Source organism: Trachinotus anak, unplaced genomic scaffold, assembly GCF_046630095.1.
Source record: "Trachinotus anak isolate AG129_WGS33_773 ecotype Australia unplaced genomic scaffold, CSIRO_AGI_Tana_v1 ptg000005l, whole genome shotgun sequence".
Lineage (NCBI taxonomy): Eukaryota > Metazoa > Chordata > Actinopteri > Carangiformes > Carangidae > Trachinotus > Trachinotus anak.
In genome coordinates this window covers 15,379,379-15,404,498 of record NW_027273856.1, presented here as the reverse complement: position 1 = coordinate 15,404,498, position 25,120 = coordinate 15,379,379, and the positions used below count along the sequence as shown (strand labels likewise).

The 25,120-nt window shown below is 40.3% G+C and overlaps 1 protein-coding gene across 6 annotated transcripts in view; it reads left to right on the top strand.

Moving 5' to 3' along the window:
• Window positions 1–25,120, top strand: part of enah (ENAH actin regulator) — a 130,349-nt gene that overhangs the window by 47,563 nt on the left and 57,666 nt on the right. For all 6 annotated transcript variants that reach the window (XM_071478516.1, XM_071478511.1, XM_071478515.1 and 3 more), the window contains exons 2-3: window positions 18,161–18,326; window positions 20,816–20,993. In XM_071478516.1, the coding sequence (XP_071334617.1) occupies window positions 18,161–18,326; window positions 20,816–20,993 (344 nt within the window). The remainder of the gene's footprint in view (window positions 1–18,160; window positions 18,327–20,815; window positions 20,994–25,120) is intronic.

The window sequence follows — 25,120 nt, the reverse complement described above, 5'->3', positions numbered from 1 at the left end:
ATGTGTTTCCTCCGAGACTAAGTCCTCCTCTTGTTGTGCACATCCTGTTAGAGACATGTCTGTTTATACTGCTGTTCATTTGTCATCAGCGAGTGGTCCAGGCCTCGTGAATGAGTGTGTCTGCTGATGTTCATTGTAGTAGTTTAATTGAAGACATAGAAAGTGACCTCATGCAAACTGTATGGGAGAGGCCTTCCTTTATTCTTGAAGTGATGTTGATGTGTCACATCATCAGATTTTAAGAACCAGCTCGGCCACACCTGCTGTGGAGATGAGTCAGTCCTGCCTCTGCAGAGTGCAGGACAAAGTAGATTATTGCACATAGACATTGTCAGGAAGTTGTAAACGACATGTCATTAAACCACTAGTTTCACTACATTTTGCAGTAGCTTGCTGGTTTGTTTAGCTTCATTCATATGTGCACAGTGATTCAAGTAGTTCAATAACTTTTTTGCTGTTTTTGTGTGGTTAACTACTGACTATTGCTGTCAGTAATTTTAGTTAATTAGCTGTAATTTCAATTACTTTTTCTGAGTAGCTTCAGTTAAATAAACTAAATTTCAGCTGCAGTTCAACTTCTTCCACTGTGAAGTTGCTGGTATCTTACAAAGCAACACGGCACATAGGTTGGGAAACCAACTTAACTATCATGTACATTGATACATTTGACCTCTTTTGCTGAGGACAATTTCCCATGGTGTTTTAAAAATAGTTAATAATAGTCTGCACAACTCTGTCTCCTGTAGAAATCACATTTATGAAAAAGCAACAGCAAATATGTTTTGCAGGAAACATAATTGCAACTGGATTATGTTTCCTATTAAAGTGATGAGGATATGTTGTTACTTTACGTATTTGGCAAGTCGCAGATATGTTGATGCTGAGCTTATCAGTAAAATGTTCACAGATAACATATTTGTTTCACTCCGATAAAAACAGATCTTGCACTTTAATATCCATGTCTAGTGAGAACAACCTTATTAAACTTCTTAATGGTTCTGTTTAGACGCTCTCTCAGCAGGGAAAGATTGTGGTCTGGTGTAATAACTCAAACCCATATTTACATTTTGCCACCATTTTTCCCTGCCCTTAACCAAACTGCATTTGTTGCCTAAATCTAACCACATGGCTGCGAGCCCTGTCGTACAGTCATGCAATTTGTACAGTCACTCTCCATCCCAACCACGTCTTTGCTGCCAACATTGCCCCTGAACTTAATCCAGTTAGCAATTACATTACTACAAAATCTATTTCTTATATCTAAGCCAGGACCTACACACACCAGAAGGACTTCGATTTACATTAAATTCAGAAAGAAAAAGAATGATATTGTTTATGTAATCTATGATTTATAGTCCTGTTCCAAAACTAAAAGCCAAGTCATTAAGTCTGAGTCACTCTGAACCTGCTGCATTTATGATAAAAAATAATGCAGCACTTGAACTTGCAAAGTTCAAAAAGTTACAGTACCATCACAGATAATCCGTCAGTAACAACAAGATAATAGTAATTTCTCCACTTGTACATTTCAGATGCTGTGTTGGATTCATTTTCACTGCAGAGGCTCTGGTTTTGTTTCTTGGCAGCTTCATATCTGACTGTAGGTTTTCTGGATTCTGGTTGTGAGATGAGGATTTTCCTCTCTGAGTCGACTCTGTTTGATTTCCCTTCTCATGCCTACTGTATGTGTCTGTCTCCCTCAGGGCTCGGTTAGGACTCCTAACTAGCAATGCTAGCAAAATGCTAGCAACATCTCTGACTTCTACGTTTACCAGCTGTAACATATTGTTAAACAAGGAGACGCTGCTTAATTATTGATGCAGTTTGCTAAAATGTCAGAAAACATCTTTCTTATGCTCAGTGGGCCAAATGTAATGTTCTCTTGAAGGGATTGTTCCTTTAAAAGCCTGGTATTTTCTGAAGAGAATAACTTAAGTCAACAAACTAAAGTCAGTGTATCTGAATGGTTTGATGGATCAATAGATTGACCTTCCTTTAGCTAGATAATCTTTGTCCAAGCCCATCAAGGTCCAGACTCCAGGGTCAATGGTCTGCAGCTGACCTCTGACCTTCCTATGGACAAAGACTGCAATTACCTTGCAAGACCAGTCCTGTATTGCACAAGCGAATGCTGTTCCTAGAAGGTGCAGGAGCATCTAGAATATAAAATACTGATTGAACACAGGGTGGAGGGTTTACACTTTGAAATGCAGAATTATTACACTGTGTTATCAAACCTTCTCTGGCATTTGGCTGGTGGCTATTTCTACCACTTTCTTTCTTGGATGATTTAGAAGGAAGGAATATTTTACCTGAATTTCTTTCCCTTCCTCAAATTAAATCTGGCGAATGCTGATCAAAGATATTCAGTAAAGTGACAGACAGATATTTGAAGTGATACCAATTTCATCTTTTTTTCAAGTAAAAGAAGGAGGAAGATAAAGTACAAGTCTCACTGAAAGTACAACTGAAAACTGGAAAGTGGGATTTAAACATCAGGGAGGGCCAATGGGAAAGTAGGAAATGTTGTGCCATACAGACTTTACATTGAAAAATACAATGGTCCAGAATAAACAGGAAATCAGATCAAAAACTCATGTTTCTCCTGTCACCCTGAATCCCCTTTCATTAAGTCGTAGCTTGATGGATAAGGTGAGCTTGGCTGGTTATTCTGGTCTGCCTGTCTTTCTGTCAGTCTTGTGCCTAGACTAATGAAGACAAGTACTCTTTTTATGTGTGCGTGGGTGTGTGTGTCATGCTTTGGAGTGAGAGGTGATTGATGGCGTGGTGGCACCGATGGTGTGGTGGCACCGAGATTAAAACCCGCAGTGTGCAAATGAACACGAGCACTCACAGTAGAATCTGTAAAGGTTTCCACCCATTGCCTGAGTTTACATGTAAACACAAGCAGCTCAGGCTACATTTAAATACAGCAAAACTCATTAGTGCTAAAGACGTTAATTTCATTCCCTCAGGAAAAAAAAGAGCCTTTGTTTAATTGATTAAAAACACTGTGCTGAAGATGTTAAGATTAAAAGCAAGAAGCAGCACAGTTCTTTGTGTTGCCATGAAAACAGTCAGGCTTATAAAGATTAAAATAAAAAAAATAACAAAATGAAACAAAATGCATCATAGAACAACAAAAACAATAATAAACATTTTAAAACCTGTGATTGGAAGACTACGTTTGAATGTAGAAAACACTGTTTATGTATATGTTGATGTTGATGAATTAAGTTTATACTGTATATACTGTATTGATATACATTGCTTATATGACTTGGGCCGTGAAATGTCAGATTTGTTGTTATCTCATTAAACTGGATGGTAGCATTGAGTATGATCAACTTTAAAGGAGCTGTCTGAAAGTTTTGGTGGTGCTACATAGCTAACATTAGCATTAGCAACTGTTAACTTACCAGTCTTGCCAAGGGCTTCAGTCATCATAGTGTTTATAAAACAAGAAGTTATAATACATCCTCTCAGCAGCTGCTTCTTCAGGGGAGACTGGACACTACAGTGACTTAGTATCAGGAAGTGAGGATACATGCTGACCAGGCTGGAGCTAGCTAGCTTGTTAGCATGCTAACTTCAGTACAAGAAAATAAGTTATATTATTAATTAGTAATTAGTAATAGAAGCAAAACAAGTGGGTTGTTGTCCACTGCTGGAGACAGCTATTGGTGAGTAAAGAATTGCTAAGTTGCTAAGTTGGTAAGTAAACAGCTGCTAATGCTAACATTAGCTACGCAGCAATAGTGAAACTTAAAAATAGCTCCTTTAAAAAACAGTCAACTTGAATGTCTTTGTTTTAGACATCACTTAATCACATATTTGAATTAGTAAAATTAGTTATCAACAGAATTAAGTTTTATGATAGCTGTGCCATTATTTCACTACTTGGTGATTTATTGAAATAATATAATCAGATTTAATTATTGACCAGTCCCAGTTGTATATTTTAAGTCATTTTTGTCAAAAAATAAGCTCACATAAAGAGGAAGTTTTCCTGACATATATTAGTTAGTGTTTTGAACCCAGTTTCCTACACAAAGGTTCCCACAAGCCACCTATGGTTGCCTGAAAGGGACAAACGCCCCATTCACAGGTGGATATCTGGCAACTCAACAGAATTTAAGTGGTATTTTATGAACTTTTGGGGCCATTTTTGCCTCAGTCCCACTGTTGTGTTCTGACTGTGGTTGAAACAAGTGAACACTGTTCATCTGAAGGCTTCAATTGTTGGTTTCCATGGTTACGTACGAGGAGTGAAAGCTGATTGCCGCTCGGTCCGGTCCAGACCTGCTCTGCTGTCAATGTGTCCCCTGTCTCCTGTGTGAATGGAAACGTGACTGGACTCTTTTTAAAATGTGCCAAGCTCCCAGTTAACACACAGCCTGCACCCCGAACCCTGAGCAACCTGCAATGCGCTACAGTGTGTGTGTGCGTGCTTGTGTGTGTGTGTATCCATCGTTAACATGAGCAGTGACCCAACACATGCTAATATGCACACTTCCCTAAGAGAGAACAGAGTGTGGAGTGTGTTGGGGTCCTGAAGTGTTACAGTTGTGAAAGAAGTGCTGTTAACATGGATGTTTTCGGTATCCATGATACTGATATATCCTCAATTGGATACTATTAATATATCCTGTTCAGAGTTAATAGGATTTTATGTTTTTAATATCAGGCGCAGTGTGTAGGCTAGTGCTTGTTTTTGTGTGTCTCAAACTTTCCCCTTCCTCCCTTCTTTCCTTCAGGCTCTTTGTGTCTCTCACTTCAGGAACAGCTACTAAAGACTTGTTTCTTTATCATGGTAACAGGTTTTGTTTTTTTTGGGGGGGGGGGGGGGCTTTTTTTATGCCTTTATTATAGCTTAGTGGAGACTGACAGGAAAGGGGGTAGAGAGAGGGGAATGACATGCAGGAAAGAGTTGGACCAGTTGGGAGTTGAACCGGTGACTGCCCTCCTAAGAGCGTCTTGCGCTCAACATGGTACGCGCCCTAACCACTCGACTACTGGGCCGCCCCAACAAGTTTTGTACTTGATATTACATCCTCTTGCTCCTCTATGTGTTCTTAACAATAAGTCAGCAGTGAGAGTGCGGCCAAACGGATCCTACAACTATTCTCTGGACTGTTTGTGACCCTCTTGTAACCCATTTGACAGAATGTGCCTTTTTATTTAATGAAAGGTCAGACAGGCTTGTTGAGGGGATTCCCACCCTGCTCTCCAGGGGGTGATAACAAAGGTGCTTATTACCATGGTGCTGAAAAGGGCAGAGTCATTAGAGGCAAGAAGAGAGGGTGGGGGCCTGTGGATCCCGCCTCTGGGGGATCTGTGTCTTTAGTCAGCTAACGGTTTCTGTGACTGACTAACTCAAATCCTAATTAAATCCGAGAGGATTCTGTGTATCAGACCCAACGACTCATTAAAGGAGCCTGGAGCTTGAATAGACCAGTCGATGGTCCAGGTAATTACCCGGCAATCATGTTTTATACCATAATGACCTGCATTAGGTGACTGGGAAATAATTGGGGGAACAACAAACCTGCACTATTGTAATGTATCAGGGCTCTTAGATTTTGTTCTCAGTTACATTTAACGGGGTACACACTCAAAACAAACCACTGAACAAAATCAGTGGGAATGTTGCCGGCAGCCAGAGCTACACTTATAGTAGGCTTGGGCTGATAGTCGATAATTTGATTTCCACCATATGTGATATTTTTCATAATATTAATTTTTTTGTTTGCGCTGCTGCCGAGTCTGACCCTTGTTTCACTATTTATACCTCCGTGCTGGAGACAGCCAGGGCCAGAGGCATATTGTGTCCAGGTTGTCTGTCCGTCCCATTCTCACAGACACGATATCTCAGTGACACCTTGAGGTAACTTCTTCAAATTTGGTGCAAACATTCACTTGGACTCAAAGATGAATTGATGAGATTTTGGTTGTCAAAAGTCAAAGGGCAAAGTCACAGTGACCCCACAAAATGCGGTTTTGGTCTTGTGAACACAATATCTCCATAACACTTTTAGAGAATTTCTTCAAATGTGGTAAAAATGTTCACCTGCTCTCAAGGAAAAACTGATTAGATTATGGTAGCTAATGGTCAAAGGTCAAGGTCAGTGTGACCTCACAAAACACTTTTTAGTGAGACTTCACACAGCAATTATGACAATATGTCATACAAATGGTTAAGATTTTATATGACTCTATGTAAACAGGGATGTAATCTGGAATTAGTTTGAGTCAAGGAGGTATACAACCACAAGGTGGTAATTCTAGTTTGGTTATTATATTTTCTTGTTATTTGCCCCAGTGATAATATTATTGCAATAATTGGGTTGGACGACATCCAGATATTACATTTTGGATATGACCCAGCCTAACTTATAGTGTGATTTTTTTTTTCTGCAAACAGCTGACTTCTCCCTCAGTCTCTGTCATCTTCTCTTGTCGTACTTTAGTTGAATCTTCACCATCTTCATCACACGTCCGTCCTGAGCAGGAAGACTGACGCTAGAAAACTACAGCATCTTATTAATCTGCTGTATCTCCTGCTGCACATGAAGTATCCTTGCTGATACCTGCAGCTGATAACATGCAAATTGAAGCAGAGACTGAGATTTTATCTCTGTATCTACAGTTTTGATATATCACCTTGGTCTCAGCACTTTCTCGAGCAGATTTACTGTTAGTGGCTCAAAACTGTGTTGATGAAAAGGTTCAGTTGGACAGTTTCACTCATCAGTTTTTGGAAAGGATTGCTGACTGTGACAGTGGAGCTGTCTGTCTGTGTTCATCTGGCTTTAACTTGTGTTTACATGAACCCAGGTGTAAATGCATCCATGTTGCTGAGCCTGCCTTATGTGACCTCTGACCTCCCTCCAAACAGAATAATGTCATAGAGCACAGTGAAGACAAAATGCTGTGTCTCAAATATATTGTTTTGCAGATGGTGTCGGTGATGAGCTTCCACTACCACTACAAATTAAAGGGAAAACCAACATGAAGAGTCTTAGTAAGGTGTTGCTAGGACATCAGAACAGCTTCACTGCTCCTTGGTGTTGATTCTCTGAACTCTTCCTAAATCTTCCTAAAAATATTCCTTCAGTTGATGTTCTGATGATTGTGTTGGAGAGTGCTGTCTGTTCAGGTTGAGAACTGGTCACAACACAACCATAACAACATATGATTCACATCATTTTCATCCTCAAACCGTTCACTGACCTCTTCTACCATATGTGGAGGCATTGGCTTCTTCTTTGCTTTTCAACTCGTTCCTTTAATTTGTCTCTTGTCTGTACTGTGGGAATTTGACACTTGCTCTATCACTGTGTTTATCCTGTTAAAATCTCTAGTTGTATTCAGGTCGTTTCATGTAATTTCTTAAACCAATCATTAGAATTATTGGATTAGATTTTGCATCTGTGCGATTATCGCTTACTCTGCTGATTATTCTCTTAATTAATAAAGAGTTTTATATATATAATGTCAGAAAGCAGTGAAAACTGTCCTGTATAAACATCCCACAGCCCAAAATGATTCAGATTCTTGTCCAAAAAATATAAAGTTAATCACTTTACTCTAATGTATGACAAAGAACAGCATCAAATTCTCACACTGAAGAAGTTGGAACCAGGTAATGGTTGATTTTTCCTGAAAAATGACATAAACTATTTCATAATCAATTCTATTTGTCAAGCAGCGAATTGTTGCAGCTATAGATGTGAGAGGATACATGTGAATGGCAGGTAACGTCCACCTGAGGTTGTTTGTGTTTCTGTTTCTTAATGAGCGTTTCCTCCTGCTTCTCTTTGTTAATTTGCTGAAGTAGGCTGTCATGATTTTCTGTCACTGTTGTGTATCATGGCTGTTGTGCTGCCCTCGGAGGCGGCGACTGAGAACACGCTGAACCAATTACATGACGAATGTAACTCTGTGTTGAATCCTGCTGATGTGATTGGCCAGACGATGGCCTTTACTCACGGAGCCATCGCTCTCTTTTACTGTTACTGTGGCAGTTCATCTGACTGGAGGGCGTGTGTGTCTACCTACCACGCACACACACACTTACACACACTCACACTCTTGTGTTGCAGTGTGTATATATATATATATATAGCCACTCGTGGTGGTGGCTCCTTTGTCACACTTCAGGTGTTTTCATGCCACACACTGCTCCTCTCCTGCTCCGTCTCTGTCTCTCTCCATCTGGTAGAGTGGATGACTCACACTTGTGAGCTCAGGGTATTTTCTCATGGCTCCACCATGGCACCGTGCGTTCATGCGTGTGTGTCAGCAAAGTAGAAAGCAGGTAACCTCCGTGCAGATAAACAGCTGTTCAAGAATGAATGGTGAACAGGTACATGTATGCACATCTGTACACATGTGCACTCCTGTTTTTCCCACATCCTCTCTCTCTGTTTAGCAGCGTGCAGACCTTCGCCCACGTATGAGGCTGTGTTGCCAGGGTGACGTCTCAGTTCGCAGTTCCTATAAAAAGGCAGTAGGGGTTGGAGAGGGGAGGTGATGGGTGGGGGTGGGGGTCCTGTGTAGGATTGTGGGACTGTGCAAGTGACCTGCTGCTGCTTGGGTCAATTGTATTGATTGAACACATTGATAATTAGACTTAAATAGATGTTTTCTCCAGTGAAGTTGTGGCCGCTTGTCACTTGAAAGATTTAATTCGCTGTGATACCAAACACTGATACAGGCAGTGGCAGTGCCAAACCCCCCCCCCCCCCCCCCCCCCCCCCCCGATCACTTCCCTATGGGCTGGAAGCACACTGCATCTTCTGCACCACACCATAAGTGATGGCTGATTAATGAGAGAGAGATGGAATGAGAGGGGAGGCAGAAAGAGACAGATGAGGAAAAAAACAAGGTTTGAGAAAGGCGGTGGGAAAGATAGGAAAACTGAAGACATGGGTTTCAGAGCGAGTGAGAGGGAAAGATGCAGATGTGGCTGAGATGCTCCCCAGAGCTCCTGCATCCTGAAGCTCCCTCCATCCGTCCAGAGCCAGCTGCACTCCTCCCTGAACGAACCCTCAGGTCATCCCTCAGTCCTTGTATACCGCTCTCTGTCTTTTCCGTCTTCCCCCTCTCATCAGGGACTCCCCCCTGGATTCCCCGCCCAAGCTTGGAAAAGCCTTCTCTAACATTTACATGGTTCTGTTTGCATGTTTTGTTTCAGCTTTGCAGGATTTATCACCCTCCCCCAGCTTGGAAAGATCTGACACTGGCCTTTCAGTTTATTCTCAGATGGTGTAAAGCCAAAAAGGGCAAACGGCAAAAAGCAAATCAATGTAGAGAGAGAGAGAGAGAGAGAGAGAGGGAGAAAGAGATTGAGACTGAGAAACAGAAACTGAGAGAAGAAAAAACACTGTTGTTAGTCAGTTTACTAATTAATCTGTTGTAATCACAGGCAAAGTCAAAGTATTCTGCAAATACCTTTTTCTAGAAATGACTTTTTTATACAGATGAACTGCAACAGCAGATAAGTTTAGTAGGAAATGTAATCACTGACTGGACTGTGTTCAGAGGCAGTGTCTTTGTTTTTGTTTTTTTTTAATGAATGAATGAAGCGCTACATTTATTAATGGCATCAGAATCACCAGGAGGCGGCTGAGGTGGTTGGTGGGTGTAAAACCACACCCCCCATTTGTGGTTCATCCCAATGGTTCTCTGACTTTTTCACATGTAGGACCCCTCAACTGACATAAGCTAGACCACTGACCCACATCTGAATACATTCTTGCTTTTAGATGCTTTATTACATTACATTATTTATTATAGTTAAAATAAATGATTCCCCTTTTTGCTGGGGACCCCCAGGAACCCCCTCAAGGAACCCTGATGGACCCCACTTTAAGAATCACTGGTTTAGGCAACAGAAGCACTTTGGTTAAGGTTAGCAAAAGATGATGATTAAATGTAAAAAAACTCATTGTGTGTGAAGTTGCTGTGAACTTTTTCTGTAACTTTCTCTAACCTTAACCAACTACTGTCTTAACAGAACCATCAGATAGTGCGACAAGGTTGTAATCACTACAAGTGGAAATAGATCTGATCAGATATTTTGGCAGATAATAAATCTTCTCAATATTTGCAACTTGACTAATATATAAATAACATCCTCTTTATGTTAACTTATCCATCAACTTTTCTGCTCATCCTTGAGGGACACATGGGGGTTGGAGCCAATCCCAACTGAGGGCTTACACTAGTCCATCACATCGCTGACATTCATACTCACTCTCACACCTACAGACAATGTAGAGTCAATTAGTGTCTTTGGACTTGGGGAGGAAATCGAACATACAAACTCCACACAGAAAGACCCCACCCGCCCTCCTCCTGTGAGGCCGCAGCACTAACCACTGCACTACTGCACCACCCTCATTATGATCACAGAAAAACGAATGTGGTTGCAATTATGTTTCATGCAAAACACATTTGCTACAGAAACATCATTTCTCGGAGACGGTTGTTTTGTCAGTTTGTCGTCTTGAGGGAAAAAGGGGAAATAGAAGAAGTGAGCGAGAGAATTGAGCCATAATAGCAACCAGCTGAGTGAGCGGCTGACATGTCGACAGTCTCTGTGATCACAAACTATGAGAGGAAGTGTACTGTTCTGTTCAGGCCATAAAAAAACCACGGACAGTTAAATAAAATTACCATCATAACTGGAAATGAATGAACACTGTTAACAAACAACTGAAACTCAGCTCTGAATAGGAATACACAACAATATGAGGAACTGTATATATAGTCTGTTTGAGCAGATTGTAGCTATAGATGAGGGAGAGTTGTATCCTCACAGCTCTAACACAGATTGTTATTACGGATCAGATCTCTGCAGGTGGCCGTCAGTGTGTAATGTAAAGGATCTTTTATGTAACAACAGCAAACGTAGAGACACAAATCCACAGACTGCAATAACTGCAGCAGCTTCATTTTGCTTTGCTTGCACTGCAGTGATTCATTTTGTTATTGACTCATCTGGCAGTTTCCTCATGTAATTAATTGAGTGTATTGGCAGGTCAGTGAAAAATCATAAAAGGGTGAAACATTCCCATCATCCCCTGAGCCCAAGTTGACTGCTTCAAACTGCTTGTTTTGTCTGAACACTAATCAAAACTGAAAAAATATTCAGTTTACTACCTGTGACAAAGAAAAGCACTACTGCAAACCTTTTTTTTCAGAAAATGGAAAGGGACATTTTGCTTTAAAGCAATTTTACACTTTCCTGTGTTTTATTTGAAGTGTTGATGTCCATCAGAAGATATATTTATGGTTTTAAAAACCAAAACCATCTTAGTGTAGTTTTACATCTCCTCTCTCAGGCTTCACTCTGGAGCTCCAGCAACAACAGGTCATTCAGCCAATCAGAAGAGATGATCCGAGCCTCTCTTCTGATTGGCTGAATGTTTTTTGAGTGATCGAATAAAAATGTAGCAGATTTCAGGTAAACAGTCAGAGAAACCAAATCCTGTGAGGTTGGATGGTGAGGCCCAGGTGGGCGGGGCTTAGTGCGTGGCTGAGAGAAGTGACTGCTTTGTTGTGACATCACAAAGTTCCAGAAGTCCTGACGGCTGGTTTTAAGACTCAGTTTCTGAATACAGGCTGTGTGCATTTCTCTGTGGACTGAGGCTTTGATACTTTCACAGTATTAATATAGAACCTAGACCTGCTTTATAACCAAAAAACTCATGGAAATCTACCTTTAGACTGTATGGGACTTCATTATAATTAGTTGATTATAATAATTGTTGCTGAGAAGTCTAACTTTTTGAAGCAGATCAGCTTCCACTTCAAATGTCACGAAACATTCAGTGTCTCTGCTGCAGTCATTCAGTTGTGGCAGCAGCCGACACAGTTTTCAGCACAGCTCCGGTCTCTGGCCTCATGCTGCCTTTTACATAATGATCATTTCAATGAGCAGCAAATGACATGTGGGAAAAGCGGAGCGCGGTTATTGGATTGTTGCACTGTGTCATACTGAAGTTAAGGTGTCAGCATCAATATGGTGCCTCCCTCTAAAACCAATCACAGCCATAACAAGTTCCATCAGCCGTAACGTCTCCCGGTCTCAGCAGGTCAAGGTTTTAGATCAGTCAGTCTGTCCTTCAGCGGGTTTATTACATTCTGCACAGTTTGCACCACAGGTTCGCTCATATCTCTGTGAATTGTTGCAAACAAGTAGAAAATCAGTGATTCACAGACGTAGTTTGGCAGAAACAGGACATCTCGGAGCTGCAAAACATTTGTTTGGCTTTTCTCTCAGATAACTTAAGATCCAGACATCTGATGACTAAAATCCTTCATCTGGTTAAAATATATAGTTGAAAACAACCAAAATGTGTCTTTAAACAAGATTAAAGCATAGGGGATATGATGTCATTGACAGGTGACCAAATGAAATAGACCATGATTAAAGTCAGATTTTTCTAGGTTGGACAACTGATGGAAACATTTGGGATAATGTAGAACACAAAAAAAACAAAAAAAAAAACAACATTGTTCTAGTCATTTTAAATGTGGAAAAGTTACATATCATAGCTTTAATACCTTTTATTAAAGTCCTTCAGAGTCTGCACTACATGTTTTTTACGAGTCTGGACAGATGTGGATGTAAAGTGCGACAAACCTGAGGCGATAATTCTGGTTTGGTTTGTTTCTATTTTTAGTCTGTGTTTTTGCTGGTTACGTAACTTTGGCCCATCAGCAATGAAATTAGTCACAATTTCCACCTGTAGTAGTGATGTAGTGAGTCACTACAATCAGACAGTGTGTCAGTGATGTCCTCTCTGCCCTTTTCTCTATCTGTATGGGCAAATACCTCATTAATCAACTATGATATTAATTACTTCAACAACTAAAGCTCAGGAGAGGCCACATCAGTATCGCTCGTCCTCCAGTCATTAGCCAGATTGTTTATATCTTGTTGCTTCGGTTGCCCCTCAGCCCACCCCACACCCGGCAGGTTGTGACATCACGGCAGCAAAAGCCCCTTGAACCATTTCGTTCCTCTTTGAAGTCGGAGCCGTTTTTAACTCTGAGCCTCATTAACATTAATGAAGGAGATAGAAATATTCTAATCTCATATCCCATTCTCCCTTCCTGCACATTTTTTCCTCTGTGTGTGTGTGTCTGTGTGTGTGTGTGTCTCCACTCCATTACAGAGCTTTTAACATGAAAGAAATGTCCACAACTGGAAGACATCTGAACAGGATTTGCTCTGTCTGTGTCTGTGAAGCTGTTTAATCACCTTGAAACTAAAAAGAAAAAAGTGTGATGGGTAAAATTGTTGACGGCCATCAGGGGAACTCGAACCCCCGTGGAGAGACTTTGGAGTAGCTCTGCTAATTATAGAAAATAGAATTTATGGTTTGATTAAAATATAGATCCACACACTGAATGAACGTTACATGTTCATGAGTGAAATCTAGTTAGCTAACAGAGAGGTTTAAACAATGAGCCACAGGTAATAAATAAATAATTGTGTAAATGGTTGAAATAAGGAGCTAAAAGTAAATATAATATAAAACATGAATGGTTGACATAATAACATGTAGTGAATAAACCAGGGCTGCTACAAACAATTACTTATTTTCTCTATGAATTGTTTGGTCTTTAAAACATTAGAAAACAGTAAAAAAAAAAAATAATAAAAAAAAATGGCCACCACAGTATGTTAGAAGACATGATCATGTCATTTTTCTTTTTAGAGACAGAACCTAAAAGTGTTCAACTCAGACTGAAGAAGATAAAACCAGAAAAGTTTTGGTATTTCTAGTTCTTGGAAAAATGACTTTAACAATTAATCAATTATCAGAATAGATGCTGATTAATGAAATGATTGATTATTGATTGATTATCATGGAAGCTCTGGAACAAATTGTTTTAATTTTTGGGTTAATTTGAAAGATAAATAGTTGAAATAGCTCAATAACTGTTGAAATCTGAGACTAAAAGTAAGAGATGGAGAGTTGAAATAGTTACAATTACTATATAAACAGCTAAAAGTGGGAATAAATGGTGAAAATGTTAAAAACACATAACATCTTATATTAAATGGACAGCACTTTATATACAGATTTTCTACACTTATTGTCCACTCAAAGCACCTCACACTACAGGCCACATTCACTCATTCACACACATTCATACAGTGTTTTTTCTATCACTGATGACACATCAGGGGGCAGTTTGGGGACTGGAGGAGCCAGGGATTGAACCACAACCTTTTTGATTCGTGGACCCACCCGACCTCCTGAGCCACAGCCGCCCCAACTATTACCATTAAATAACATCCTGTTTAAAATCAATCCAGATGAACACATTAGAAACACTACAGAGCGTCATGATGAATGGGGCTGTTGGGTTGTGTCAGACAAACACATGTCATCTTCTGTAAACATGACTTAGACAGAAAATACAGTGGTGTGTTGGCTCAGTGAGGAAAAAGAGAGGGAGAGCACCTGAAGTGCTCAGTGGAGGGTCAACAGGAAGACAAGGAGGGTCAACGAGACCACATCACACCAGTCAAGTACGGAACAAGAGCAAACCCACGTTTCACTGCGATTATCTGACATCATGTCCTCACCGTAGCAGCGAAGACAGACAATGCTTCAACACATAATGTACTTTAATCTGAATGAGGGATATTAATGATGTTATTAATGGGAGTGGAAGATAAGATATGTCATGTCTGCTTCGCTCTGCGCCACAGAGGGGATTTTCCCTTCACGTCTCATGTTCTGGTCTTTAAGTCTCCACATTTTCTTCCTCTCACCACAGTTTGGGATGGATTTCTCTGGCTCCTACCTCACAGCAGCTCAGTCACACACGCTTACAATCACCACACAAAAATGTACAGTTTACAAATCTGAAAGCTAGTGTTCATTTTGTCAGCTATTTTTAGACAGTGTTGGTTTTAGTCAGATTTGGTCAACTCCATCCTTTTTATTTACTTTAGTCGACAAAAACATTTGATGCTTTAGTGTTTTTTTTTAGTTAATTGAAAAAAATGTTGAGCCACTGAGCCCCAGATCAGGCTGTGGATGAGGCTCTGAGATGTTTCATGGTACAGACGTTAAGAAAATGCAAACTGCAGAGCTAGTAAGATCTCAGTGTGTGGTTTTGACAACAATTCTGACAAAAGATTTATTATTTAGATACTTTATTCAAGTGATAGTTTAATGTTTTGGGAATTACTGATTAAGGCTTGGATGCTTACTAATATAAATGTTTAATAATATGGGATAATAATACGGGAAATACCCAACTGCTAATACTAGATAACCAATCGATACAGCTCTCAGTGAATATGACGCTACAGGCAGCAGCTAGTTAGTGTAGCATGAAGACTGGTATGATCTGCCCACCAGCATCTCAGGTCAAACTCCAAGTCACTCATCATGTCAAGAAATCTACCATAATATAATTATATATTATAAAAAAAGCTCATGAAACATACATTTAAACTATTACACCTGCAACATAAATTTCAATAATATGATTAAATATTATATTTTTAAAAACCTGAAATATAGAATACAATAATATAATTATATTATATATTAAATATAAAATATGTACTGAGATTGAAATATTAAATTTTGCATATATCCGCAGCCTAGTTCACATGTGGTTTTTAACTGCAGCTCTGAGCCTTTGTAAAAAAAATGAGTGGATCTTAGTCTTAGAGATGTGAGGTTTAATAAATTAATTTATTAAACCTTTAAACCTTTAAATGAATTCATTTGCCTGTGGAATATGTAAAAATCCTCAGCGAGAGCAGCAGCTCATGAATTAATTATCCCGCCTCCGTTTCTCCGTTTGCTGCTGCTTGTTTCCGAGGTGGACGTTACAATTTGGTGCTGAGGTGTGAACTCCTGATGCAGCTTCTGCACAGATTTGTGGTGAGAGTCGTTAAAGTAAAAGCCTGGAGCTTCAGTGGTGATCGGAGTTCATCAGCTGCTGCCGAGTGTTAACACAGTTCAGCCTCTGTTGTCACAATGAAGCACATTAGCAGAGGTGTGAAAGTGAATGTGAAAGGCTGATGTGTGAGAAGGTGTGGATACGCACACTTGTGCGTGTGTGTGTGTGTGTCCTTGAGCCTGCCACACTCTTGTAAGTACAAGCACGCAGCGCACACAGGAGATAAATGTTTCAGTGTTTCTGTGTGTTTCTGTGTTCTCTTCTGTTTTTGTTTTTTTGTTTTTGTTTTTTTGAAGGAAATGATTTCAAGTGAGACACAAGTAGCTCTGGCACGTGGAGAAAACTGTTTGCTCTGCTGTGTGTGTGTCTGTTTGTGCACGTGTACATCACACTTGACATTCAGTGTGTGAGTACTTTGTTTGTCAGTGTTGACCCTCCATTTTCATGCATTTCCAGCCCTGAAACAGATGCATGAAAAACACAGGCTCTGAGTCTCTGCCTCTGAGCCTCTCCTCCCTCTCACTTTCTGCCTTTCTCCCGACGTGTACTCTGGTTGTCGGCGTCGCAGTGACGTGCTGAAAATTCATAATTGTGAGGTGCTTTCATCTCACCTGCCCCCACCCTCCCGTCATTCTCTGGCACTGGTAGTTTTAGAAGAAGTCATGCAATGAATAATTGACTGTTTCCCTCCCTGCAGTCTGCCACTGCCTCTTGCACAGCAGCCCAGTGTTTGCATGTATTAACACACACAGCCACACGTGATTGGGATAAAATAAGACACACTGCTCTGTTAGACTGTCCAGATATTATTGGATTGAACGGATCAAGTAAAAGGGGTAATTTTGCAGGGATTGTAACGCTCAGTATGCACAGGGAAAATGCTTTTTGGGCCAATGTGTGTCATGTGATAATAATAATAAACTTTATTGTATAGCACTTTTCATACACAGGATGCAGCTCAAAGTGCTTTGACAAATATAAAAGGAGAAAGGGAGTTAAGACAGAGAAGAAACACGAGGCACAAAACTGAACTGGTGTCCAGTTATTAAAAAGACATGTCACTAAACTAAAATTCACCCCTGAGGTCGATCTCTTTATTGCTAATGGGCTCAAATGTTTTGCATGAAATCTCAATTGAACACAGGTCTTGTGCTTGTTAGCTCCCAACAGCGTCTGAAGGCTGTAGGAGATAATTGAAGAGATGCTGATGTGCCTCTTCCCTCTGTGTCTGTCTCTTCTTCACTTTCCTTCATCTTTCCCTCCTCTGCTGTTTTCAGAGAAGTGTAATCAGGATTATTAGTTTCATGCAGCATGTGGAGGTTTATCTGTGCTGCACTGTAAGTTTCTGGGAACTTGTTCAAACCGATAAATCGCAGCACTGATGACATTTGCTCCCTAAATACAAAAGGCAATATGTTTGTCATTAGCTCATTTTAGCTGACGCCACAGTGCTGGGTTTTGATAACAGAGGTCAATGCTGTGTTTAACTATATCAAACACTGATTATAATATGAAGCTGAGCTTAGTGCAAATAGAAGAGAAATGCATTTGAAGGAAAAATATGAAATATGAAAGGGAAAGTGTTGATAATAGCAGCATTAAAAATAAAATTAAAAAAGATTCTGTTGGTCTAATGGTGGCCTGTGCGGCAGTAGGGGGACACACACAGTAGTTGTGTTAATTCTCTGTGCACCAGGGTCAAACTGACCTGAAAAGATGCTATTGTGTCTTTTTAATCATAGATAGAGATCTGGCAAAGCAGGCTGTGCTCTCACTGTTGCACTGTTGCATTAGCATCATATCTAAAACCACAGGTCAGAACATCTTTCTAACTATTACAACATGTTCAGTCTGAACGGTTAAAAACGCACAAAGAAGAATGAACATACAAGGAAACCAAAGACTGTTAGCAGCAGTAAACCAAAGGGCACTGTAGTTTTTGGCTGATATTTAGTATGATACTCCTGGCCATATGCGATATTTTTATATTGAAAAACCCTAATGAAAAAACGTACATTATAGCATACTGTATAACACGATATTTGCGCTGGACTGTATCAGGATGTTAGATTTTGGATATCGCCCAAGCTGAGTAAGCAAGCTGTGTTTTTTGTGAATGGTCATCTCAGCTGAAATGAATGTTACATCATCAGATCAGGTCGTTAACAAACGTGTCATAATCTCCTCTCTGTGTCTTTTGTCCACACAGTGAACAGAGCATCTGCCAGGCGCGAGCCGCTGTCATGGTGTACGATGATGCCAATAAGAAGTGGGTCCCAGCCGGTGGGTCCACAGGCTTCAGCAGAGTCCACATCTACCACCACACAGGCAACAACGCCTTCCGCGTGGTGGGACGCAAGATCCAGGACCATCAGGTCAGTGGAGGAAACAAAGACCTGTTCACACAGTCAGATTTAGGGCTTTTTATTTACAGTGGAAGAGGCAAGTCAAGGATGAACAACCTGTGTGTAAAATAAAATACATTTGTGACTTGTAATTCAAAACAGTGGAGTCGCACATTCAGAATTACAATTATATCAGAGATATCAGATACTTCAGTAGTCGGTCAGCTTTAAAGGTCCCATGTGTTTCTTTTGAAGTGTTAATCTCCATCAGAAGATATATTTGTGGTTTTAAGAACAAAAACCATCTCAGTGTAGTTTTACATCTCCTCTCTCAGGCTTCTCTCTGGAGCTCTAGTAACAACAGGTCAGTCAGCCAATCAGAAGAGCCTCTCTTCACACTTTCACAGTATTAATATAGAACCTAGACCTGCTTGATAATCAAAAAACACATGGACATCTACCTTTAGACTGTATGGGACCTTTAACAACTGTATAGTTACTGACCTTTGTTCTGTAGTTGACTTGAGCTGATGGTTAAGTCACAGTCAATTATCAAAACAAAAGGTTTAACCCACCACCACAAATCTAAATACAACACAACTTGAAACTGCTGTCGCCATCAAAATGCTTGGCAGGTCTTTTTTTAACGCAAAAATTTACAGCCTCAACATCCTTAACATCTTATTCTTGTTATATCACATAGCAAAGAGTTCATGGCCTCATTCCAGTGACCACCCATGTAGCAGACGAACATGGACCATGTTGAGTGTGACAGGTTTGGCAGGAACATGCTGCACAGAAACCACAAAGTGGGCTTTAGATTTATAGAGACTATTATCTGAGACTGTTACCAAATATGGTGTATACAAATATGTGAACATATGACGACATAGCCAGGGAATCCTGTGGTAAGAGCATGTGATGTCTGCAGCACATGCTACTAGCTTCTCAGCAGCCTCTAACAAACGTGCATCGGATATGACAGTGTGGGCTCAGTGCTCTCAAAGTTGACAAAGGTCTTTAAATAACTGATATGAAATCTAATATTCAAAGTTTCAAGGATCTAAAGTTGTCAGGAGGTGTGACAGGCTGACTTATTTGGGGTCAGTGAGTTTATAAAATGCTTTTAGGAGGAGTCTTTGTTTATTGTATCTTTTGCAAGTGGTAATTTTTTTCAGCTGCAAATATTCTCTAAAAAATGAATGTGTGTTTTGTTGCCATCTGCTTGTTAAAGTACACAGACAGTGTTTCCTCACACTCTGCCTCTGTGAGGGGAAAAACAGGCACAAGCTGACTCGGGGTGATCTGGTCAAAAGATCATATCACAGTCTTTTCAGGTAGAATCAGATCTACAACCTGAATCTCGAGTCTCACCACAGATTTAGTTGAACTCCTGATCACATGACTAGTTGTGCATAAGGTTGCATGGAACCAAAGCCTGTCACTTCAACTCAAGGCCCAAGTTACAAATCTCTGTATCCTGTTTAAGCTTTAAGTCCTGACCTGAAGTATTTTTCTTGTGGATTTTGCTCGTCACTCTCCTTCACCCTGAAAGTTGTCTTCTGTTTACAAACTGTACAAACACAGATGTTATTTATACAAGAAGTGCTATATGTAAGTACTTTAATTTGAAAGCACACCACACGCACAAAAATCTTACATATGAACAGAAACTCATTCACTCAGGCACCGCAGAATCCTGGGAGGTGGAGGAAATGGCAGAGAGAAGAGAGAAGCTCAGATGAACACGGTGTAGGTAGGAAGGTTTTAGTATGTCAGATGCAGAAATGTGGATCTGCTTTGTGAGATCCGCTCTATCTCAAGAAATCACAGTCATGATGGCTGCCATAGATGATTAAGTAGGTAAACACTTCTTGATGTCTGCTGCCTCAGATAAGTTAAATCACTGTTGTTTCTGTTTATTTGATTGGCTTTTAATGTTTACTGTCCTGTGCTGTACCACAAACAGCCTCTCGGAGGACAGTAAAGTTCAGTCACAGCGGAGCAGCTCGAGGCGTCTCTGATTGGCTTTGTGCCCGGGACAGTAAAAAGCCCTGATGTGAGCAGTGAAAGCACCTTAAACACAAACTGAGAGGATCGTCAAGATCATAAAGTCACTTTACGACCTGGTAACAATGATCTTTTACCACATGATGGGCTCCAGTGTTTGTGTTAGATTGAGGATCATCTTCGAGCTCAGCTCCTGCGCCTGGCAGCAGGTGGACAGAGGAGGTGTCATGGCTGAGGACACCGTTGCTTCTTGTTGTGATTTCTCTACTTGTGCTACTAAGGCATAAATCTCAGGTCGGCCTCGCAGCATGGTGTCAAATACACTTTCCCAGACATTTTCCACAACGGTGTGTGATGTCAGTTTGAGGCCCAGGCTCTTCAGAAACACAGGACTGGGCAGCACAGTGTCACGGTGACTCCTGAAGTTGTATTAAAAATGCTTTACTTACCGGTTACCAGCCGATCTAAAGGTCATTTCCTCTCTCTCTCCTTGTCGGGGTCGTCACCAGGTGGTGATAAACTGTGCAATTCCCAAGGGTCTGAAGTACAACCAGGCCACGCAGACCTTTCACCAGTGGCGTGACTCCAGACAGGTGTATGGCCTCAACTTTGGCAGCAAGGAGGATGCCAACGTGTTCGCCAGTGCCATGATGCACGCCCTGGAGGTGCTCAACTCCCAGGACTCGGGTAAGACTGCATCATATTGTATGAGCTTTTCAATAGCACTTGAAGGCAACATAGATTTGTGTGCATGTGATTCTCTACTGTGTGTAACCTGGTAATATGCCCTGTTTGTCTTGTTTGTTTCATGCTCTTCTTCAACTGTTCTTATGTTGTAATTGTGACCTGCTAACAGACTGCAGATAAACATTAGCTTTAAGCTAACATTTACGTTGAATATTGTACATGGTCCCGTACAAATAAAACAAATAACAAGGTAAGTCTCAGTGCTTTATCACCAGTGGACATGCATTAGAAATTGTGGAAATTGAACCGTCAACCAAGCAATGTTGAACCACCAGATTTGTCCATATTATAGTAATATATAGATATAGTAATTCTTTCCCTCCTTATGTAAAGTTTCGGTGAATAATTTTGTTTCCTTGAGAGGGCTGAAATGTCAATCACGGGTCTTAGCCAATTTTTATTATCAGGTTTAACGGGGCCATATTTAAGTTTTTGCTATTGCTACATACAGTAGCATGCATTGTGGATAATCCTGAGATCTTTGATGGGTAACTAGCGATGGCTAGCTACAGACATGTGTGCCTGTGAAGTTGCTCTTGACTTAGCTTCCACTGTTCTGAGATCACTTATGATATCTGACACGTCATACACATGTACACATGTATGTGGAAACTAAACATGTATATTAGAAAATCACTTTATCTGTCTTTTGTTTCTAAGCATTAAAAGAGCAGTTTGTAAGTTTTACTATTGCTACATAGCTAATGTTAGCATTTGCAGCTGTTTACTAACCAGTCTAAAGGAAACGCTGTGAGTTCAGCATCAAACGTCATTCTTTTACTCACCAACAGATGTCTCCACTGGTGGAAGGCAACGCCAATTGTAACTCTTGTCTCTACAGTGGTAGAAGCTCTTGTCAAGTACTGAGGGAGTTACTTAGGGTTGTTGTACAGAATCTCTTAAAAGGTTTTCTTTGTTAAGGAAAAACATTAAAGGCATTTACAGCAATGAAAGAGATTTTACAGCAGTAAAATTCTACAGTTTCCGTGGAGACCATTTGTTTTCTTGCATTAGCTCTTTTGATACCAGTTATTATCTCACATGTTATCGTCTCACAAAGTTGGCCTGTAGAAAGAAATGGCAGAAAAACAGAAGAAAAGGAATTAAAGGTCTTCTGTGCGTATAATACCAAGATGAAGAGAAAACCTTAAATACTTAAGTGAACATTTTAAGGAAACACTTCAGGGTGTTTTGTGCAACAGTTTTTATCTTAAGAAAATCTGAACTTTCATGGACTTTAAATCAAATGTTTTAACAATAAAAAAAGCCAGTTTTCCCTCCTTTACTTTCACAGTAACAGACTCACGACAATGAAATGCACTCATTTCTTTTTTATTGCATCAGCTGTATATGCAGACCTCAGCATCCACTGCAGATCCCACTGCCAGCACGTTTTAAGCAAATTAAGCCAAATTCAGATGAAAGTGTCTCATCATTTTGTATTAGCCTATTTGTATGAGCCTATAGTAACCTATTTTAATTATCTGACTGGCAAAATACCAAGAGTATCCAGCTATCCTGACCTGGCCCTCCAAAACAGCTGAGCTGGAACAGAGCAGCACAAGGTCGTGGCTTTTACACCAAAGAATAAGGCTGGGGAGGGATTTACATGTATTTAATAGTATTAAAAATGAAGCTGTTGCTGCACTTTGGACCTGTAATCGTGCAGATAACTGTCTGGTCTCATTGTTACTCTGTGTGCAGGAGGAACAGATTGACCTATGGGTAAGAAACATTGAGAGACAGGAAGCTGTAGCACACAGGATGGAAAAACATCTGTCAACAATAAAAATGTTTCGAAGAGAACAAGAGTTACTAATGGGCTTCAGCAGAAACAATGATTAGAGTTAATTCACCACCCAGAGAGAGGGCTGTGGTTACTCCTTCAATTCAACGGCCTTGACTTCTCTTAATCAAAACTTCCATTTGGAGCTGACAGTCTGAAAGCGCAGCAGGCAGCTAATGACAGACGGCTCCTGGTAACAGCATCGCTTAATGGGATGATGTATTTTTAGCATCAGGGAGCATGATCGGTACTTACATCTAGCAATTATAGATCATTTACAAAAACCTGTAATTGAGCAAAGGTCTAAGCATAAAGGGAACAACCTTTGTGGTAAGAGGCTGTTAGGAATGAGTCAGTATTCATGTCACACAAACACACACACACACACGTGCACGTTCATGCAGCCCAGTCTAGTTCTGCCACAAAATATGTTGCAGGCTGTACCGTCAGCACATCATGACCTTGGTTTTGTGAAACATGTGCTCATTACGTAGCTCCGTCCTCTGGCTGTGTGTATCTACATTTGCCCGCCTGCTGGAAGGGATGAGAGGAGGGAGAGAGGAGATGAGGTGATTGTGTGTTTGTGCAAGTTTTTGTGCTCCCAAAGTGAACACTAATCTTCACCCAACATGTTTTGAAGCTGGACTTGTAGCCCCCCCCACGCTTTTTTTTATTTTTTATTATCCTTTCTGGATTTTAATCCAACAAAGATGCAGCAGAGGTTTTAATTGCAGCCTGTTTGTATTTGCCTGATTCCAGATGCTGCTCCACGTGACCCTCCATAACCCCTTATCCTCCTCTCTATTGTACCGTCCCCTCCTCTCTCCATAAGACAAGGCTCTCACCACACTCTAATCCCATCCACTAATTAACCTTAGAGTGATGCACTTCATTATCCTAATGGTGCTAAGAGGTTTGTGTGTGTGTGTTTGGGTGAGGATGAGAGCTAGAAAAGACTTGAGGCAAATCAGAGAGACAGAAAGAGAGAAAGTAAAGGGAACTTGTGAAAGGGTTTGTTCTCTGACCTTTGACAATATGAAACAAAATGTATCTCAGTGAAGGATTGTTTATGTAACGGCTGTCACGCAATGATACAAAAATTTGTGTCTCTCAATTTATCTCATTCATTTCTATGCCAAACCGAACCAGTAAACCTTGTTCTGTAAAGGTCATTGCACTTACGACTGAGGATGTTCCACAGCTGAGCAAAATAAATTAACTTTATTGTGTTTCTGTAACAGCAGTACAAAGATTAAAGCTGCACCAATAAGACCTGGGTCGATATTTGAAATTAAAGAACATCACCATATTTCCCACCATATGCTTTTTTTCACAATATTATTATTTTTTATTCTTTATTTTATTTATTTATTTATTTTTTGGTTTTTGCAGTTTTGCACAGTCTACCTCATTTCCCTGCGTTCTTTACTGTATATTGTACCTCAGGTGTGACAAATAAAACTGGCAGCATCACTTATAGCTGAAACATAAAATACAATAATATAATTATAAAATATTTGAAAAAAAACACCTGAAAATAAAAATACAATAATCCCCCTCCATGATAATATTGAATATTGGATAATTGGGCTGTATAGGAATATTACATTTTGGTCTTTTTTATATGAATGTGGGTTAAATGTATAAGTTAATCGGGATGACAAAGTGAAAAAACCACAGAGCAGTCTCACCTGACTCTGCAGGTCCCCTCAGCTTTACGGAGCATTTTATCCCTGATCAGCACATTGTTTTGGTTTTTCAGCCTTCAGCTGTTCTGTTTCTGGTTCAGTCTCACTGCTCTCATCTGCATTTTAAACCACTGAACACCACTGCATACATCCATGAATCCGTAGAGCTTTGCTGAATATAACTAGTTTACATGGATGACACTGACCCTGGGGTGAAGGTAAACAGCACCCAGATTCCTCCTCCTTAGAGAAGGCACATGTTCACCATCGCAGTTTTTTGGTGTATTTCTGGTTCAGTTCTTTTAAAAAATGATACAGTAAATCGGCAATCAAATGGAAATGTCAAATCCTTTTGAGTCTGACCTGAATCTATCCATCAGTGAGGCAGCAAATACCCTGTCACATACTGTGGAGTGAGAGGGACTATAGTCTAGGAAGAAGTCTTACCAATGAACGGCACAACCCGAGACTTCAGCTTCACACTCTCACATTCCTCTGCTCCCCTAATTGTCTCTCCTAATTTTCTCCGTCTTTGTTCCCTCATCTCTCCTCTCCAACATTTCCATATTTTACCTCACTTGATCTCTCCCAGC